Source organism: Nyctereutes procyonoides, unplaced genomic scaffold, assembly GCF_905146905.1.
Source record: "Nyctereutes procyonoides isolate TBG_1078 unplaced genomic scaffold, NYPRO_anot_genome, whole genome shotgun sequence".
NCBI lineage: Eukaryota > Metazoa > Chordata > Mammalia > Carnivora > Canidae > Nyctereutes > Nyctereutes procyonoides.
Window position 1 is genome coordinate 84,276,218 of NW_026575140.1, and position 17,536 is coordinate 84,293,753.

The 17,536-nt window shown below is 50.4% G+C and overlaps 1 protein-coding gene and 1 long non-coding RNA gene across 3 annotated transcripts; one reads left to right on the forward strand and one right to left on the reverse strand.

Annotated features, from left to right (window-relative positions):
• Nucleotides 1-445: 445 nt before the first annotated feature.
• On the reverse strand, nt 446-4,220 carry LOC129497608 (uncharacterized). Of its 2 annotated transcripts, XR_008661970.1 has the most exons (3): nt 4,116-4,220; nt 1,458-1,645; nt 446-1,036 (listed from the first exon to the last, which is right to left on the reverse strand). It is a non-coding gene; the product is annotated as an uncharacterized LOC129497608 (long non-coding RNA). The 2 variants fall into 2 exon arrangements; XR_008661969.1 differs by lacking the exon at nt 4,116-4,220 and having other exon boundaries at nt 1,458-1,775.
• Nucleotides 4,221-9,827: 5,607 nt separating this feature from the next.
• On the forward strand, nt 9,828-10,193 carry LOC129496965 (histone H2B type 2-K1-like). Its single transcript, XM_055305309.1, has one exon. The coding sequence runs from the start codon at nt 9,828-9,830 to the stop codon at nt 10,191-10,193; it is 366 nt and encodes a 121-aa protein (XP_055161284.1).
• The last annotated feature ends 7,343 nt before the right edge of the window (nt 10,194-17,536 follow it).

The following is a 17,536-nucleotide window of genomic DNA, read 5'->3' on the forward strand; positions in this document are numbered from 1 at the left end:
TCCTTTATAGGCACAGGGAGGAGCTTCGCCATGTGCTCGCTGCGGTGTTTGCTTGCCTGGGCCCTGAATCTGCCGCTGAAAGTAGTTCAGTCTCCCCCTCCCAGCCCGGGGGGATCGGGGGACGCAGCAGCTTCATTATCAGAGGTGCTGTCTCATCGTCACTGCAGCTGGTTGCTGCCCCAAATTACCCATTTGCTAACGATGCCCGATCTAAAGAGGTATCCTAAAAAATCAAGGCATGTCAGTTGGCATCTATTAAATGTCCCTGTCCTGAGAGGACGAGGCACTGGGGAAAATAGAAAAATGAATTTAGGGGGAGGGGCATGGCTGGAGTTCATATCCTAAGATTCAGATTCAATGAATATTTGCCAAGCTCCTACTCTGTGCCACGTAGACGTGATCTCATTCAATCTCACAAAACCCCTGCAAGATGAGCATTATGATCTGAATTTTCGAAGATATTTTATTTGCTTACTTATTTATTTATTTGCGAGAGAGAGAGAGAGCATGCAACAGGGGGGAGGGGCAGAGGGAGAGAGGGCATCTCAAGCAGACTCCTCCCCAAGCTCGGAGCCCAACACGGCCGGATCCTGCAACCCTGAGATCATGACCGAAGCCGAAATCAAGAGTCATCCGGATCTTCACCGCCTGAGCCACCCAGGCGCCCCTGATCCTGATTTTCATTCCCAGGGCCCTCAAGTCCAAGCTCAGTGCTGTTTCTAAGGTGGGAGGGCGGGGGGGGGGGACACACCATAAACACAGTTAGTAGGTAGAAGCTCCAAGAGCTGAAATACACACGCGGATCCACGTCCACGAGTCCCTGACACAGTCTGCGAGGCCTAGTGAAGTGCCACCTATATGGGAAGAGGGGTGGCAGAGATAAAAGCTGGGGGGAGGCAATCCACTGAAGGGCTGGAAGCACCAAGGGGAGGTGGGGCTCCTCTGGAGTTTCCTGAAGAGGTGAGGGTGGGGCTGATTATCCAGAGGCTAAGCCTGGGTGTGGTGAGGGGTGGCGGGGGCAGGGACAGCCTGCCGTCTGAAACAACAGAGAGAGTGAGTCAGTCCGTGACATCCCTCTAATATGTGTTTGGGGGGGGGGGTTGCCCGCAGCCTGCTGGATGCAGGTTACCAAGGGCCCCACGAGTGCAGCTAGAGCTCAGCTCTGCCCCCCCCCCCTCCTTGGGCCGCCACCAGCAGGGATCCCGAGTCTCCGCAGCAGCCACCGGTGTGCTAATTCCAGCCCAGACTGGCAGACAGCAGGGGCTCGTCTGGGGGAGGAGAAGCACTAGAGCTGGGGACCATACATTGCAAAGGAGGGAAATAAGCTCGGAGCTATTTTTAGGGCTGCGTCTCTGTGCAGAGCGGACTTAAGGCACGTGTGTGCCTGCGAATTCATCAGATGGAAACATCTGCTGCTGCCGCCCTGCCCGCCCCCAGGGTCCTCTCTGCAACCTGACCTGCGGTGGCATCCTCTCCTGCCCGCTGTCGTGCGCCCACGATGCTCTGGGGGTCAGCTGCCTAAGGCCCCGCGGCGCCCATACACAGCTACACAGCAGACGGTGGGGAATCAGCAGCCTTTGACCGCAGAAGAAAAGGGAGTTTCTTGATTTCCCGATTTTTAACGAGTGCCAGACATAAGCTCAGCCTGGTTGGAAATATAAGCACGATGGAATTCAGGACAACCTTAAACGGAGCCACAGACCATCTTTCCCCTCCCGAGCTGCAGTGGAAACTCGACACCCTCACAACACCTAAGAGCTTTCCCACCAATAGCACTTGCTCGCAGAGCATTACATCACCAGCCACAAGCCGGATTGGCCCGGTCCATCCTCCAGGCGAGCCCCGGTTCTGGCTGCAGAAACTTTCCCCAAAACCTCTCTGCGCGTCCCACGCCAGATTTAGTTTCCCCCTTTCCTTGCGGTGCATGGGCGCAACCACCGGCTCGTGAGTCCCTCACCGAGCTGCTTCTGTGCAAAGTTCTGGCAAATACTCCGGAGTCGCTGGGCCGGGGGTCGGGCCCCAGCCCCTGCCCTACCTCAGTGGGTGGGAAACTGCAAGGAAGGGCTTGACCCCGCCCGCCCCGAGCTTCCAGACTGGGCGATGGAGATGCGGGGCATCGGCCAAGGAGGGTCGTCCCGAGGCCCCGTGGAGCCAGAATAAAGGAGCCGGGGAGCAAGGCAAAGCCAGGAAGTTAGGGGAATCTATTAAGGGGCGCCCGGGGGCTCAGCGGTTGGGCATCTGCCTTGGGCTCAGGGCGTGACCCCGGGGTCCCCGGATCGAGTCCTGCATCGGGCTCCCTGCATGGGGCCTGCTTCTCCCTCTGCCTGTGTCTCTGCCTCTCTCTCCGTGTGTCTCATGAATAAATTAATTTTAAAGAATCTTTTTTAAAAAGTCTATCAATTGCTTGCATGCAATTGATGTACTAGGCCAGGCGGGTGGGCCCTAGCCTTCAAGCAAACCGCAGACGGGCGTTCCGGGTGCGTTTCCCAGGCGGTACCCACGGTTCTCAGGAGATGCTCAGGAGCGGCTGCGGCTCCAGGCCAGCGGGACAGGCCCTGCGTTTCCTAACCCGGGAAAGGGGATCATGAAGGGGTTTACCGATCGGGTCTTTGGCCGGGAAGATGTACAAGGGAGGAGAGCCCCGCTGCTTGGAACTCATCTCACCCGCCCTGCTTGACACATGCTTTTCTTCTGCCCTATTTGGTTCATCTGCAGGTGACTCTCAAGTGAAAAATGCAGCTTGGAAACAGGTAGACACGTTATCACGGGGCACAGCCCTTGTCGCTGCTTTGTCACTCCTCCTTCCCCATCATCTGGCTTCCTTCCTCCCGCCCTCCTTTCCTCCCTCGCTCCTTCTTTCTCTCTTCCTTCTTTTCTTTTCTTTTCTTTTCTTTCTTTTTTTTTCTTTTCTTTTCTTCTTTCAACACAGATCCATCTCCTTCTTTCTCCTTTATGTGCAGAAACCTCTTTCTTCCACGTGGATCCCATCCAACTCTGTGGCCAAGAAAGGATTCTGCTAAAGGAAACCCCAATTACCAATTCCTAAATTAAAATGTCCTGGAGGGGCAGTCCCGGTGGCACAGCGGTTTGGTGCCGCCTGCAGCCTGGATGGGTGGGGCCAGTTTCCCAGGGGACCAATCAGCCCCGAGTCTGACGAGCCGCACTTTTCCTACAGGTCTGCTTCTAGGTAAGCACAGCACCCTTGTCAGTGGGCCTCTAATCCAGGTAGTGTCTCCCCAACACTCAGTGTCCAAAGGGAGATGGAGGCCGCACATCTCCCCCCCCCCCCGGGGAGGCAGGACTTGGATTACATCGCTATGGGTAAAATGAAGGTGAAGTGTGGAGTTTCATATGGTTAAACCTTTCCGCCTCCACAGTTTGGATTTCAAAGGAGTGAAGATAAATTAGAAGGATGCGACTTTCCCGTGACAGAGAGGAGTAGTGCATGGAAGGTGGGAAACGATGAAACAGATCTCGGGGACAGACTGAGCGGGGGTGCTGGCACCCCGCAAACATCAGGGCATGAGAAGGCAGCACGCATATAGCAGACTCGTCCCCAAATATCCAGAGAGAGGCTGCTAGGTTTCTGTTTAGGTCCTGTTCCGGTCCTTTTTCTTTTTCTTTTTTTAAAATTTTATGTATTTATTCATGAGACACAGGGAGAGGGGCAGAGACATAGCAGAGGGAGCTCTCCCTGCAGGGAGCCTGAAGTAGGACTCGATCCCAGGACCCCGGGATCATGCCCTGAGCCGAAGGCAGACACTCAACCACTGAACCACCCAGGTGGCCCTAGGTCCTGTTCAGTTATTAATTAATTAATTAATTAATTAAAAAACATTTTATGTATTTATTCATGAGAGACACACAGAGAGAGGCAGAGACACAGGCAGAGGGAGACGCAGGTTCCCTGTGGGGAGCCCGATGAGGGACTCGATCCCAGGACCCCTGGGTCACGCCCTGAGCCCAAGGCAGACGCTCCACCACTGAGCCACCCAGGCGTCCCAGTCCTGTCCTTTTAAACCCAACAATCCGAGATGACACCAAGCAGCCAGCCTTTGGTCAGAATGATTTGCCACCCATCCTTACTCCCACCTTCATGTTGGACCATTTTTTACCTTCTGACCTACTTCTCGTCTTGACCCATTCCTGCTCCCACAGGCTCCTGGCCTCTGCCTTCATATCTCATGAGGAACCTCAGGTTCATTGCTGTGATCTGCTCCTGCAGAACCGACCTGAGTCCCCGTCTGTTAGCACAGCAACTGGCCCTTTAAACGCGGTCAGCTCAGCAGGCCCAGGCTGGCACAGAAAAGCCTGTGGCAGACAATAGTGTTTATTCTAGGCAATTGTCCCAGACTGGTGACTCCCTGCTTCCTCCCCACCTGCTGCTCTCTGCTGTCTTTTTTCCCAGCATCTGAATTCATCCTCCCCAAGCCCTAGCTAAGAGGTTCCCTGTCCTAGGCCCGCCCAGAATAACCTAGGCTCCTCGGCTGGGGGGGCCCGGGGTACAAACAGCAGGGCAGCCGGGGTTTATAGTTGCAGTCTGGCTGTTGTAGGTGACAGCTGCCCTGGGGCAGGGCAGTCTCGGGGCTCCGCCCCAGCACTAACCTGCTCAGCCAGCTTTGCCTGAGCCCCTTCAGAATGGACAAAGGGCCCGGGTCAAACTCGGGGCTTCTGGTTACAGTGTTGAGGGGAAGAGAAGCCAACTCAGAGGTGCTTGCCACCCTCTTGCTCTTCCTACGCCACAACTTCAGCGTTTCTTGACCCTGGAAAAGGCACCTGTTGGTTCAGATCCCAAGTACAAGCCCTGGAAGCCACACTGTATAGCTTGCTCGCAGAACAGGAGTGGCCTTACTCTGCCTAGGTCGGACTTCCCAGGGACCGAGGCCTCTGAACCCCACCCTCCAGTCCCATTCCCTTCCCTTCCCTTCCCTTCCCTTCCCTTCTCACCCTTTCCAGCCATCCCTCTCTTTTTGTCATCTCACTGAGATCCCTCTGAGATCCCTACCCTTCCCAAACATGATTATGTTTTAACCTCATGGACTTAGAGATAAAGGAGGAGTAAGGGCCAAGAGAGTCTGGGGGTTGGGGAGTGATGGGGCAGGGGTCAATGGTGGCAGCCATGGAATGGAATGTCAGAGTCTGTTGTTCAACCTCTAGGACTCAGGGTACTTTTTAAGTGGAGAGAGAGGGTCTGACTTCAAGTAAGTCTGATTATTTCTGGTCCACCAACAGCAACATGGGAGCTTCAATCCTATAAGGTGGTGGTGATGGGAAAGGAAAGAACCTATGAAATTCTCGCTATGCTTTTATGATACTCGTATCTGTCTTATATGGCATGGTTATCCCTCATCTCATCTCAGTCCGGAGGGTAAAGCGTGTGTCTTGACCCAGGAGGTGGTGCAGTGCAGTGGAACCCAACCATTTCATGTCTGTGTCACTGCACACAGGTGGCTCAAACGCCATGAACTGCAGTTTCTTCTTCTTCTTCTGTGGGACAAATAATAATAACTCTGTTTTTTTTAAAGATTTATTTATTTATGATAGACATAGAGAGAGAGGCAGAGACAGGAGGAGGGAGAAGCAGGCTCCATGCCGGGAGCCCGACGTGGGACTCGATCCTGGGACTCCAGGATCGCCCCGTGGCCAAAGGCTGGCGCTAAACCACTGAGCCACCCAGGGATCCCAATAACTCTGTTTTATAGTGTTCTGGTGACTATGTTTAAGATCTATCAAGACCCTGTCACATCATAGAGACTAATAAAAAGTAGCTATTATTGACCAGGCTTCAGTTTCTGTAAAACAGGGATGATAAAATACCCACCTCATTGAGTTGTTTGAAAGATCAGGCAAGTTAATATTTATAAAGTTCTTAGAGAGGTGCCTAGCGCATGGTAAGCTCTGTCCAAGTGTTATTAAATAAAATTAATCATCCTGTATTTTCCGTGATACCTAGATGTTGCCTTTCCCAGCCAGGTGCTTCTGTAAATACTGCTGACATTTGTCTAATGCACACACAAGGGTTGGGAAAAGGATGAGAGTGGAAATGCCCAAGGGCAGCGGTTGATGAGCCTGGGTAGCATGCTTCTGTTTTCTTCTCCTCCTTGTTTACTCTTCTATCATTGATTCCTCAGTCTAAGCCTCCCTCTCCATCAGCCTCTTCTCTGTTCCCTCCATCTAGTTACTCCCTCTCTCAAGGAGACAGCGACCGTTTCCCAAACTCCCTGTGTGTGCTGAGAAAAAGGGTGAGTGGACACCATAGTTCCACCCACACCATCCATCTCTCCCTCCTAGTGTCCACCTTCCATCCAAACTTTCTGTCCTGGCCTCTAATTCAAAGACCCAGATGCTCCACGGAATGCGGTATCTAATCCTAATGAAGTACTCCTCTATTAACCTCATGTGAGGAATTCAAATGCATATCCCAGAGTATGAGGTGCAGCAAGGAAATAAATTCACCAGAAATACAATGTTACTAAATCCAGTTAGTCACCCTACTGACTTACTTCTTAATCCCTTGAGTGCCAGACAGACGCGTTGACGCGTTTCTAAGGTAACATTTATCGTGTATTTACTCTGTATCAGGTCCCCTCCCAACACTCTTACATGCATCCCCTGTTCCCATTTCATCCTCAAATCACCTCTGCAGGGTAGTTATTCTGATGTCTGTCTTACTGATGAGGAAATTAAAGATTAGAGAAGATAACTAGTAACTTATCCCACTCACAGCACTAGCGCGAGTGGCAGGGCCAGCCCGTAAGCTCTGAAGCTCGTGCTTGCTCTACTGCGTTCACAGGCACCAGCAAGTTCCTGTAGAAGTTCAACTCAGCTGTTTTCTTGGCTTTCTCAAATCTGCTCTTAAGAATCTAGAAGGTTAAGCACCCTTGCTGGCTCAGTTGAGAGAACATGCAACTCTTGATCTTGGGGTCGTGAGTTCAAGCCCTACCTTGGGTATGGGGCCTCCCTAAAAAAATAAAAATCTGTAAGGTTAAACTCTATCCTAGACTGAGAGTTCCCAGTTAAAAAAAATAAATGTATAAAGTGTCTTTGCTGATATTTGCCACTTTTGACTGGCAAGGAAAACATGGGCACAACTTTCTCCTAAACAACAGGTCTTTCATGTTACCCTTTTTTTTTTTTAACGTCCAAAAAGCATCTTTTCTGCTGTACCCCCTCTGCAGGGCCAGCCCCTTCCTTTTTTTTTTTTTTTTGCCAGCCCCTTCCTACTCTCATTCCACAACCTGAGTCTGACTTGAAGAGAGTTATAACAAAAGAACTGGAACAGGAAGCGTTTTTAAACAGGCTGTCCTTTTCTTTAAATAATTAAAGAAGATGCTATCCAAAAGATCAGGTTTTTATTAGCTCTTCTCAAGTTCGCTGTCACCTCCTTTCATCCAAGGCAGGATTGAAGGTTGGGGTGAATGGATGTAGGAAAGTGCCCTAATTTGGACAGGGTGTTGGGGAGCGCATTATAGAGCCTGGCCATTCACCTCCCATCTTGATTCCTTGCCAGTGGAGTGGAGGGTGGGCTTGAATGGCAGGTTTTACGGTTCTTTGGAAACAAATTTAGAGGAAATGAATGAACGAAGTAATGAATGAAATAATTGTTGAGCCTGGACAATAGCGGGTGTATCGTGGGCAGTGAGGCTTTGAGAGCACTAGCTCCAGGACCTTGGAGGGTGCAAACCAAGTAGACCGAGGGAAAATGGGGCGCAGGAAAACAATTTCTAAAAGGGGGGGGAGGGCTTGTGGATGCAACTCCTGCTCAAACACAACTTCAAAATCTCGGCCTCAGCAACACGTTCTCTGCAATGTCACTCTCTGGGTGGAAGGAGCGGGCCTGGAGCCCACCCCACCCAGCGGGGTGTCTCTCAGCAGCCTGCGGGACAATGAAGAGGAAATTGGTTTTCCGGGAAGCAATTTCTCCATCCGCAGAGTAGTTCTGCATTTGCATAGAGGAGAGGTTAGGCTGACAGTTGGAAGGATTCCATCTGCTGCTTGGAGGCCTAATTTCGATGGCTGCCGTGTTCAAAGGACGCTATGAAATGCACTTTTTAATATGGGAAGGAGGGTTGATCTAGAGATCGGGACCGCCAGGCCAAAGGCACTGGCTGGAAAAGAACTCACCCTGAGCCCTTGAGCTAATTCTTTCAGTCTCTCTCCTTTTCTCTTACTAAATATAAAATGAGGTCAAACAGTGCGCCGAGGAGGGGTTAAGGGCAAAATGAAGATTTAATAATAAATATTTATAGGGCCCAGCTCATTACAGGGCTTCTGTAGATCCTTATTAAACACTTGACAGTTAGACTTGTTTCCTTGATTTACACCAGCATTTAGGAGGCCAGAGGGGTTATTAGTTTCTATCTTGTCATTTTCACGTCCTGTTTCTGGGAGGGGAAAGGGAAAAAAAAAAAGGAACCCTGGAAAATAATGTCTACTTTCTACCGAACGTGACCCCCCCCCCCGAAGGAGTAGTCATAGTTCTCGGGCTCCCCTTTGCCTTGGGGCCCAGGTCTGCAAAGAGCGCGGGACCCTGAGCCCCAGCTGGCTTCCAGGGCTGTCCCTTGGCTGTTTAGGGGACTGCCCCACCCCCTGTGGACGGAGCAGGCCCTGTGGGGTTAGGTCAGTCCACTTGAGGAAAGCAGCCCGGAACAATGGCCCCTTTCTGTCCTCCCCCACCCACACCCTGTTGACTCAACCTTCAGAGTTGAGAAAACAGAAAACATTTCTGCCTACGGACCTCCGGCAAGTCAGGTCAGCCTCGCTGGCCTTCCGGTGCCTCAACTAACGATGAGATGAGGGGGATTGGGCTTGATCTCTAAGAACCGCAGCCGGAAATCCCCCCCCCTTTTTTTTCCATTTTCTGGGGCAGCACCAATTCGAATAATCTGTTCACTGTCCCTGCAAGTGCACTTGGGTTTCTCAGGCTTAAATGTCCCAGTTTTGGGTTCTGAAAATATGGTCACTGTATTTATAAGATCACTTCCAGCGCTGACGTTCTATGCTGCTCGGCTTCTAAGTAGGTAACAGCCCTAAGTGACTGTTCTAATTACTAGCGATGTGACCTTGGGCAAGTTGGTTAACCTTGGGGGGGGGGGACTCAGGCCCTTATCTGTAAAATTGGGATAATAAATCTTATCTTAAGGTGGAGAGCTGGACTAGATAAAGGTTCATCTTGTTAAAGATTTATGATTCAATGACTTGGGGCCCGTCTGTTTGGACAAAGGCATAGCTGGCCCCCTGGGTGTTTGAAAGAGGCCTGCAGACTTGTTCCTCAAATAGCCCAGCAGAGGCATCAATGGTGTCCCGGAGGACAATGTCCCTTTGCAACCTGGAGAGGTACCGGGAACACCGTCCCAGCTGCTTGCTGCGGAGAAAGGAATTCTTATGGTGAGGGATCAGTGGCCTCTGGAGCAAAGCATCCTGTAGGATCCTTCTGTGGGGAACAGAGGGAAGCCTCTCAGGAATTCACTTGAAGGACCTGGGAATGTTAAAGTAGTGCTCTCCTTCCCTCTGGTATTTTTGTTATCAAAGAAGATTCTATAGAAAGAGAGAGAGAGGCATGGGGGGATTCAGAGACTCTGAAGCTGGGTGGGGTAACAAGCTGTGTGATGCTGAACAAATCAGAGTCTCTCTGGGCTCACTTTCTGCCTATGATATATCAAGGCGTTTGATTATGCAAGCCCCAAGATCTGTTTGGGGGTCCCTGGCTCTCAGATGGTGAGCTGTGGTGTGGTTGGTGGTGCTGGCCCCCAGCCCCACCTGGTGGGCAGCTGACTCCATAACAGTACCCCAAGGAGCAGGAGGCAGTTGTTAGGGGGAGCAGGAGGATGGGCGCTGAGCATGGGCAGCAGCCGCGGTCCGGGGGCCGCAGGGGCCCAGGTTCTGGCAATAAGAAGTCCAAAAAGCATAGCCAGTGCAAGGAAACCTACTTGACGTATACGTACAAGGTGCTAAAGCAGGTGCGCCCTGAAATTGGCATCTCTTCCAAGGCCACGAGCATCATGAACTCATTTGTGAACAATGTGTTTGCACGGCTGGCGGGCAAGGCTGCCCGGGGCCCAGCACTGGGGCCGGAGCACCCTGATGACCCGGGAGGTCAGGGCGGCGCCACGTCTGCTGCTGCCTGGAGAGCTGGCCAGGCACGCGTACCTGGGGGCACCGAGGCCGTCCCCAGGTACACCAGCTCCAAGTGACCCAGGGCCTTCCGTTAATAAAGAGTGAGCTGCTCCCCCCCCCCAATCTGTGTGTGTGAGGTATTTAGGGGCAGAGAGAACTCCTCTCCCCTTCAAATCACAGATGGGCAACCATGTGTCCCACTGACCTTCCAGGCTGTCAGGGGCGCGGCCTACTTTTTGAGAGACATATTCGATGTACTGTTATCCCCGTCTCCCTCCCCTGGGCCAACTGCCATGCACTGTGCCTGCTAGTGACACATGCTCCCACTGAAAAGAAAAAATAATCCTAGGGTGCTTTGTAAGGATCCCCTAATTGTCTCTTTATTGGGTCAAGAGAAGGCTGTCAGTGCGTTGATGAGAGTTGAGGTTCAAGAGCTGGGAGCCAGGCAGCCCGGCCTGGAGGCAGTGGACAAACCCTGCACAAGGCCCAGCTGAGCGTGGCACCCCGTTTTCCAACCTGAACGCTGAGATTGACTCCTGGTTCTTCTTTCTCCCTTATCTCTCACATGGCACCTGGCACTGGTCCCGGGGGGCCTCCCCCCTGCAGCGTTCTCTCCTCGGCCAGCTGGGCTGCATCGGCCTTGCCTTGGCCTTGGTGTGGGATGCCCCGAAGGCTCCCCAGGTGGCCGACCTGCCACTGCCTCCTCACCGGCTTTCTTCATTCCAGCTGCCCCCTTCCAGTCCATTTAAAAATAAGAATGGAGTTATTTTGAGCACAGAGAAAAGGTTTGAAAATAGTATAAAAATAGTATAAATACACCCAGGAGAGGCAGAAAGGCTCAGTTCTGAAGTATTAAGAGACTATCACTTTAGAAATAGAACAGTTTCAGGGGCACCTGGGTGGCTCATTGGGTTGGGCATCCAACTCTTGATTTTTTTTCTCCAGTTGTGATCTTGGGGTCCGGGGATCAAGCCCCAGTGTGTCAAGTCTGCTTGAGATTCTCTCTCTCCCTCTGCCCCTCCCCCCACTCATTCTCTTTCATGTGTGTGTACTCTCTCTCTCTCAATTAATAAATAATTTTTTAAAAAATAGAAAGAGGGCTCCCTGGGTGGCTCAGCGGTTTGGTGCCTGCCTTTGGCCCAGGGCATGATCCTGGAGTCCTGGGATCGAGTTCCATATCGGGCTCCCTGCATGGAGCCTGTGTCTCCCTCTGCCTATGTTTCTGCGCCCCCACCCCCGTGTCTCTCATGAATAAATACATAAAATCTTTAAAAAAAATAAAAAATAGAAAGAAAGAAAGAAAGAAAGAAAGAAAGAAAGAAAGAAAGAAAGAAAGAAAGAACAATTTCAGGGACACCTGGCTGGCTCAGTTGGTGGAGCCTGTAACTTATGATCTCAGGGTTATGAGTTTTTTTTTTTTATTTGAAGTTTGATTTGCCAACATATAGTATCACACCCAGTGCTCATCCCGTCGAGTGCCCCCCTCAGTGCCCTTCACCCAGTCACCCCATCCCCGCAACCACCTCCCCTTCCACTACCCCTTGTTTGTTTCCCAGTTAGGAGTCTCTCATGTTTTGTCTCCCTCTCAAATGTTTCCCACTCAGTCCCCCTCCTTTCCCTTGTGATCCCTTTTACTGTTTCTTACATTCCACATATGAGTGAGACTATATGATGATTGTCTTTCTCCGACTGACTTACTTCACTCCGCATCATATCCAGGTCCATCCACATCGAAGCAAATGGTGGGTATTTGTCCTTTCTAATGGCTGAGGAATATTCCATTGTATACATAGACCACAGCTTCTCCATCCATCATCTGTCGATGGACATCGAGGCTCCTTCCACAGGGTGGCTATTATGGACATTGCTGCTGTGAACATTGGGGTGCAGGTGTCTCGGTCCTTCACTGCATCTGTGTCTTTGGGGTAAATCCCCAGCAGTGCAATAGCTGGGTCATAGGGTAGCTCAATGTTTAACTTCTTGAGGAACTTCCATGCTGTTTTCCAGCCAGAGTGGCTGCACCAGCTCACACCCCCACCAACAGTGCAAGAGGGTTAGGGTTGTAAGTTTAAGCTCCACGTTTGGTGTAGAGATTACTTAAAAATAAAATCTTAGGGAAAAAAAAAGTGGTTCAGCTCAAATGCTGGTTCTACCACTTTCTAGCTAGCTAGATCTCTCTGTATCTTACTTTCCTCATTTATAAGGTGGGGGTGATGAAAGCAATTCGCTGACAGGTTGTGAGAGTTAAAATAATGTGTCTACATGCTCTGTGTGTTAGCCTTGATCTCTGTCCTTCTCTGGTTTTGTTAGATTTAACCCAATCCATTTTGCAGTCTGGCTTTCCAGAGAACTATCCACTGCACAATCTAATCCTGCCCATGCCTTCCCAAAGCCTCTAATAGCTCCCGAAGGTGGCCTTCAGGACAAAGTCCAAATTCCTTACCCAGGCTTCCTAGAGCCCCCAGTTGTGACAGTGTCAGTGCTATTTTGCAGTGGGATGAGGAAGGTGAGTGAGGCCATTCCCGGCCGGGGACCCCCGTGGGAAAGGAGCAGTCGGGCAGGTGGATTGCAGAACTGTGCAGACAGGTGGCCACCGGCCTTGCTTCCGCAATCGGACATTGGAACTTCATCCTCCGGCCCAGCTGCTTGTCTGCCACGAGACCGTGGGCTGGTCACGGAGCTTCTCTATCTCTTGGTTTTCCCGTGTGACAAAAGGCAAAAAAATGCACCGACTTCATGGGGTCATGGAGAAGTATCAGATGAGTTAGTGACATAAGTGCTTAGAATAGTTGTATGGGGGGGGGGCGAGGGCTCAGTGGCTGAGCCTCTGCCTTCAGCTCAGGGCCTGATCCTAGAGACCCAGGATCGAGTCCCACATCAGGATCCCTACGAGGAGCCTACTTCTCCCTCTGCCTGTGTCTCCGCCTCTCTCTGTGTCTCTCATGAATAAATAAAATCTTAAAAAAAGGATAGTTCTATACATGTGGTCAGCATTTGAGAACTGTCTGCTCCTTCGGGTGAGAGTGCAGGTGAGGCATCTGGCACAGCTTTAGTGAGATCTCAGAGGCCAATGAGGAGCTGGGCTGGGTTTGGTAGGGATGAGGCGGTGGGTAGCGTGCGGGATAGAATTCGGGGTGGGGAACCTCACCTGGGCAACCTGCCTGGAGGCTGCAGCTCAGATTGGGGTGGTGGGGTTTGAGCCGAGGGAAAAGGCAAATGGAAGACAGATCCCAGGACCGGACAGCAGCTGAGCTGCAGGGCTAAGAGATATCTGCCGAGCAGAATTTTCTAGGCCGCGAAGGCACTCCGTGGGAAGTGTCCGTTCATCTAAGTTTGAGCAACACCATCTATCTCCCTGTTTGGAAAGGTTTCGGGCCCATTAGCAGGTTGAAGCAGTGTGGAAACCCTGCAGCAAGCAGACATTTAAAATGTTGATCAATCCAGTATTTGTGAGATGCCTCTCTCTCTCTCTGTGGCTCTCATGAATAAATAAATAAATCTTAAAAAAAAAATCCAGTATTTGTAAAATAGTTTGATCCCTGGACATCCCTCCCCCTTGTCCCTCAGCAATAACACACAGTGACTCCTTGAAGAACAGGATCTAGCGTTGGGTAGGACCCCCCTTTGGAAAACACTGCCCTGGGGTAACACGTGGGAACTGAATAAACACTCACGCTCACACTCACACGGCGGCGCACAATGTTCCTATTTTCCTTTCCCGGTTCTCTGGTGGGCTCAAGCACTGGGGACCCCGGAGGACAGCTTGAAATTAGTGCACATTTCCCCTTCCCCGCCTGGTGTGAATGTCGCCCCCTCACCCTCCCTCCTACCCACTTCCTTCTCAGATAGCCTTGGCCTGCCGCGGAGAACCATCTGGATATTAATGTTGCAATACTGACTATTTCAAGGGGCCTCCTTTTGGCGTTCACTCTAGTGCCCGGTGTTTTACTTCAGTCCCTCTGCATTAGAAGATCATCTGACTCCTTTAAGTGGTTTCTTTGGGGGGTAGTATCATTATTACAATCCTTCCTTTTCTCTGGAATCAAGGCTGTTTTTCCCCCTCAAGGACTTGTTGGCATTTCCGTGAGGTTTATTAATTCTGCTGTGCCTGAAGTCCGTGGCATCCTGTTTGCACTGCAAACAGTAAAATAAAATTCTACCTCAGGATCATTCAGGAGCCTCAGGGTCACTTCTGCTGAAGGAATCCCATCTGGCCTGGGTCAGCATCCTGCCCCAGGAGAGAGACGTGCTGGGACAGGAAAGGAAATTGGACTAGCAGAGGTGAGGTTGACCTTCTAGGCTCTCATCTGAGCTGTGAACATGGGGAGATGCCAAGAGGAGCCATGTGGAGTGGGGAGGGTGATGAGATTGCGTGAAGCACTGGGCTTCCGGGACTTAGCATGGGTAGCCCAGGCTGGTCTCTCTTCTCTAAGTCTCCTCAAGTCTCTCTCAGGGATAAGGAAAGGCCTCCAGAAGATTCTCCTGACATTTCAGCTGTTAACTCATGTGACTGGGCCGCCAGCGACAACCTCAAACAGCAGACTGCCTGGGTCTCTGATCGCTGTGGTCAGAGTTTGGTCCTCACCATCTTGGGCCTTCAGACATGGTCTGCTCCCTCCATCTCCTCCTGCCCCCGTCCTTATCAGCCTGGCATCAGTTCCTCCTCGGTTGTCTGGTGAGAAGAACACAAAGGAAGACTCTGAGGGTTGAACAGACACACCAGTGTCCGTCCTTGGCTTGGAAGCAGCCTGCTATCCATAGCTTACCACGTCCAGGTTCCCTTACCACTTCCAAACGTCTCCCTGTGATTCCAATATTCTTTAGGGTTGGGATGTAGATAGTGTCCTCAGTTCCAGGGGAAACCTGTGTGAAACCGAGGGAGGGAAACCTCGGTTACCAGGAGTCAGGAGGCCAGAAGGTGGGACCCTCAGGCCCTACCGACCTGGCAATAGTGGACCCCGGCAGAAGAGGCTCAGCTTGCATTCTTCCAACAAGAAAGCACTTAGCTTACTACCTTGGCGGGAGGAAGGTTTTGTCCCCTTGGCCTAGCTGATGAGAAACAGACACGACTTGGCCGGTGGGGATCATCACGATGCTGGACTCTCATTTTCCTCCGAAAGACTTTCATTCAAAGCAGGGCCTCCCAGTTTCCTCCTTTTTCTCTATAAAGTAATGTTCCGCCTCTTTGTTCCCCTGACTTGCCTATGATTTCGCTATAGCTTGCATTTCCCGGACTGCAATTCTTCTGCAATCCCCAAATAAACCTACTCTCTCAGTAAAATAATTGGCTGTTTATTTTAAGGTTACCAACTGCATCTATTCAGCCTCTAAAATCTGAATGTTTTCCCAGCCTCCAAGTCTTCTGATTGGCCTTTCCCCAGTAGCCTCCAATCCTAAACCAAATTCCAAACTAGGTTTCCCATCCCCACTGCGATTTTAATCCTGTAGCTCCTTCTGTAACGGCTGCCATGGTTTTCTATCTTTAAACCTCTCCTTTTTCCTGTTGGTCAGATAAGAAGCTTTACTCCTGGAATCTGAGAAATAACTGGAGAGAGTCTTTTTTTTTTTTTTATTTATGATAGTCACAGAGGGAGACAGAGAGGCAGAGACACAGGCAGAGGGAGAAGCAGGCTCCAGGCACCGGGAGCCCGACGTGGGATTCGATCCCGGGTCTCCAGGATCGCGCCCCGGGCCAAAGGCAGGCGCCAAACCGCTGCGCCACCCAGGGATCCCTGGAGAGAGTCTTTAAAGAATTATTTATTGAGGCATCTGGGTGGCTCAGTGGTTGAGCGTCTGCTTTCGGTGCAGGTCGTGATCCCAGGGTCTTGGGATCAAGTCCAGCATCGGGCTCCCCATGGAGAGCCTGCTTCTCCCTCTGCTTATATCTCTGCTTCTCTTTTTGTGTCTGTCATGAATAAATAAATAAAAATCTTAAAATAAAAGAGTTATTTATTTATTTTAGAGAGAGTGAGTGGGAGGGGGGATGGGCAGAAGGAGGAAAGAGAATCCCAAGACTCCGTGTTGAGCACGGAACCCAATCTGGAGCTTGATCTCCCGACCCCAAGACCACAACCCCAGCCGCAACCAAGAGTCGGTTGCTCAACCGACTGTACCACCAGGCATCCCTATCCCTGGGTGTCCAACTCTTGATTTCAGCTCAGGTCTTGATCTCAGGGTCATGAGGTCAAGCTCCACATTGGCCTCCACGCTGGGTGAGAAGCCTACTTTAAAAATAAATGTTCAAGGGATGGTCATTAAATAACTTTCCCTCTTCAAGGATAATTCTTCAGTGGGACTAGTTGGCCTCTACTTGCTTATCTTCAGCAAAAAAGCAAGCATCTGACCTCACAGACTAGTCCTTTCCACTAGTAGATGCTTCTAACTTTTTAGGAAGATTTCTCTTACTTGAAAATGAAATCTGCATGTCTGTAACTCAAATATTTTTCCTACTTCACTCTGTGGGGTCAAAACTAAGCATCAAATACCTCTTCCTGTGTGATATTTGGCTCCTTAAGTCTCTTCTTTTCCACGTTAAACATTTCTAATTCCCCGAATTTTCTCTTAGATGACAGTTTTCTTAATGCTCATTGCCCTGGTGATGCTCTTTAAATATTTGTTCATATTAACGAGCGTATGTCAGAGTACTCTGCCCTGAAACCACTCGTGTTTATTAATAACCCCTTTAAGGTGAGCTCCAGGAATTGGCTTCCAAGCTTTCAGGGCAGTCTCACTGAGACACAGTAGCCCAGGGCAATTTCCTCCTTTGCCACCTGCTTTCTTTTTCTCTTGATAGACCATAGAGCACTTGGATTTTTAGGAGGCCATCACAGCAGACTGCAGATTCTCAGGAATGAGGCCCTGGGAAATGGAGGACAGAGCAGCCTCGTTTTGATGAAAGTGGGATGCAGAAATATCTGGGGGAATTGGAGGCTTAGCAGAGAGGCAAAGTCAAGTTGGGAGTTATAGCAGGTGGAGAAATGAGGAAAGATAAGGGATCCAGAGGGCCAAGGGACAACAGGAGAGCAGGGGTATTTGAAGGGACAACCCCAGTCACCAGGTGATTGAGCAGAAAGGCATGGATGTGGCTGGAAGGGAGAAGCTGCGAAGGTAACCTTCCCCTTGGCTCACAATTCTTCAATTGACCCGCAATGCTGTGCTTACAAATTCTTTGAAATGGCAGCTTCTCGACTAAATCTAAAACTGAATGAAGTTATTGAATTTAGCTGTCAAAGAGAAATTATCTCATTTAAATTTCATTTTAATATGCTTCTGTTCTATGAATTTTGCATCAAAATGTTTTACATTTGCACTTATACAAAATGTATGATTAAATTCAGAATAAAAAATGAGAAATTATAGAGCTACATGATAGATCTTTTATTCTAATGCCAGCCTATTAAAGAGATTCAGTGGTTAAGCA

What these genes read in the sequence shown, in the direction of transcription:
- LOC129496965 (XM_055305309.1), top strand. Translation starts at nt 9,828, where the DNA reads ATGGGCGCTGAGCATGGGCAGCAGCCGCGGTCCGGGGGCCGCAGGGGC.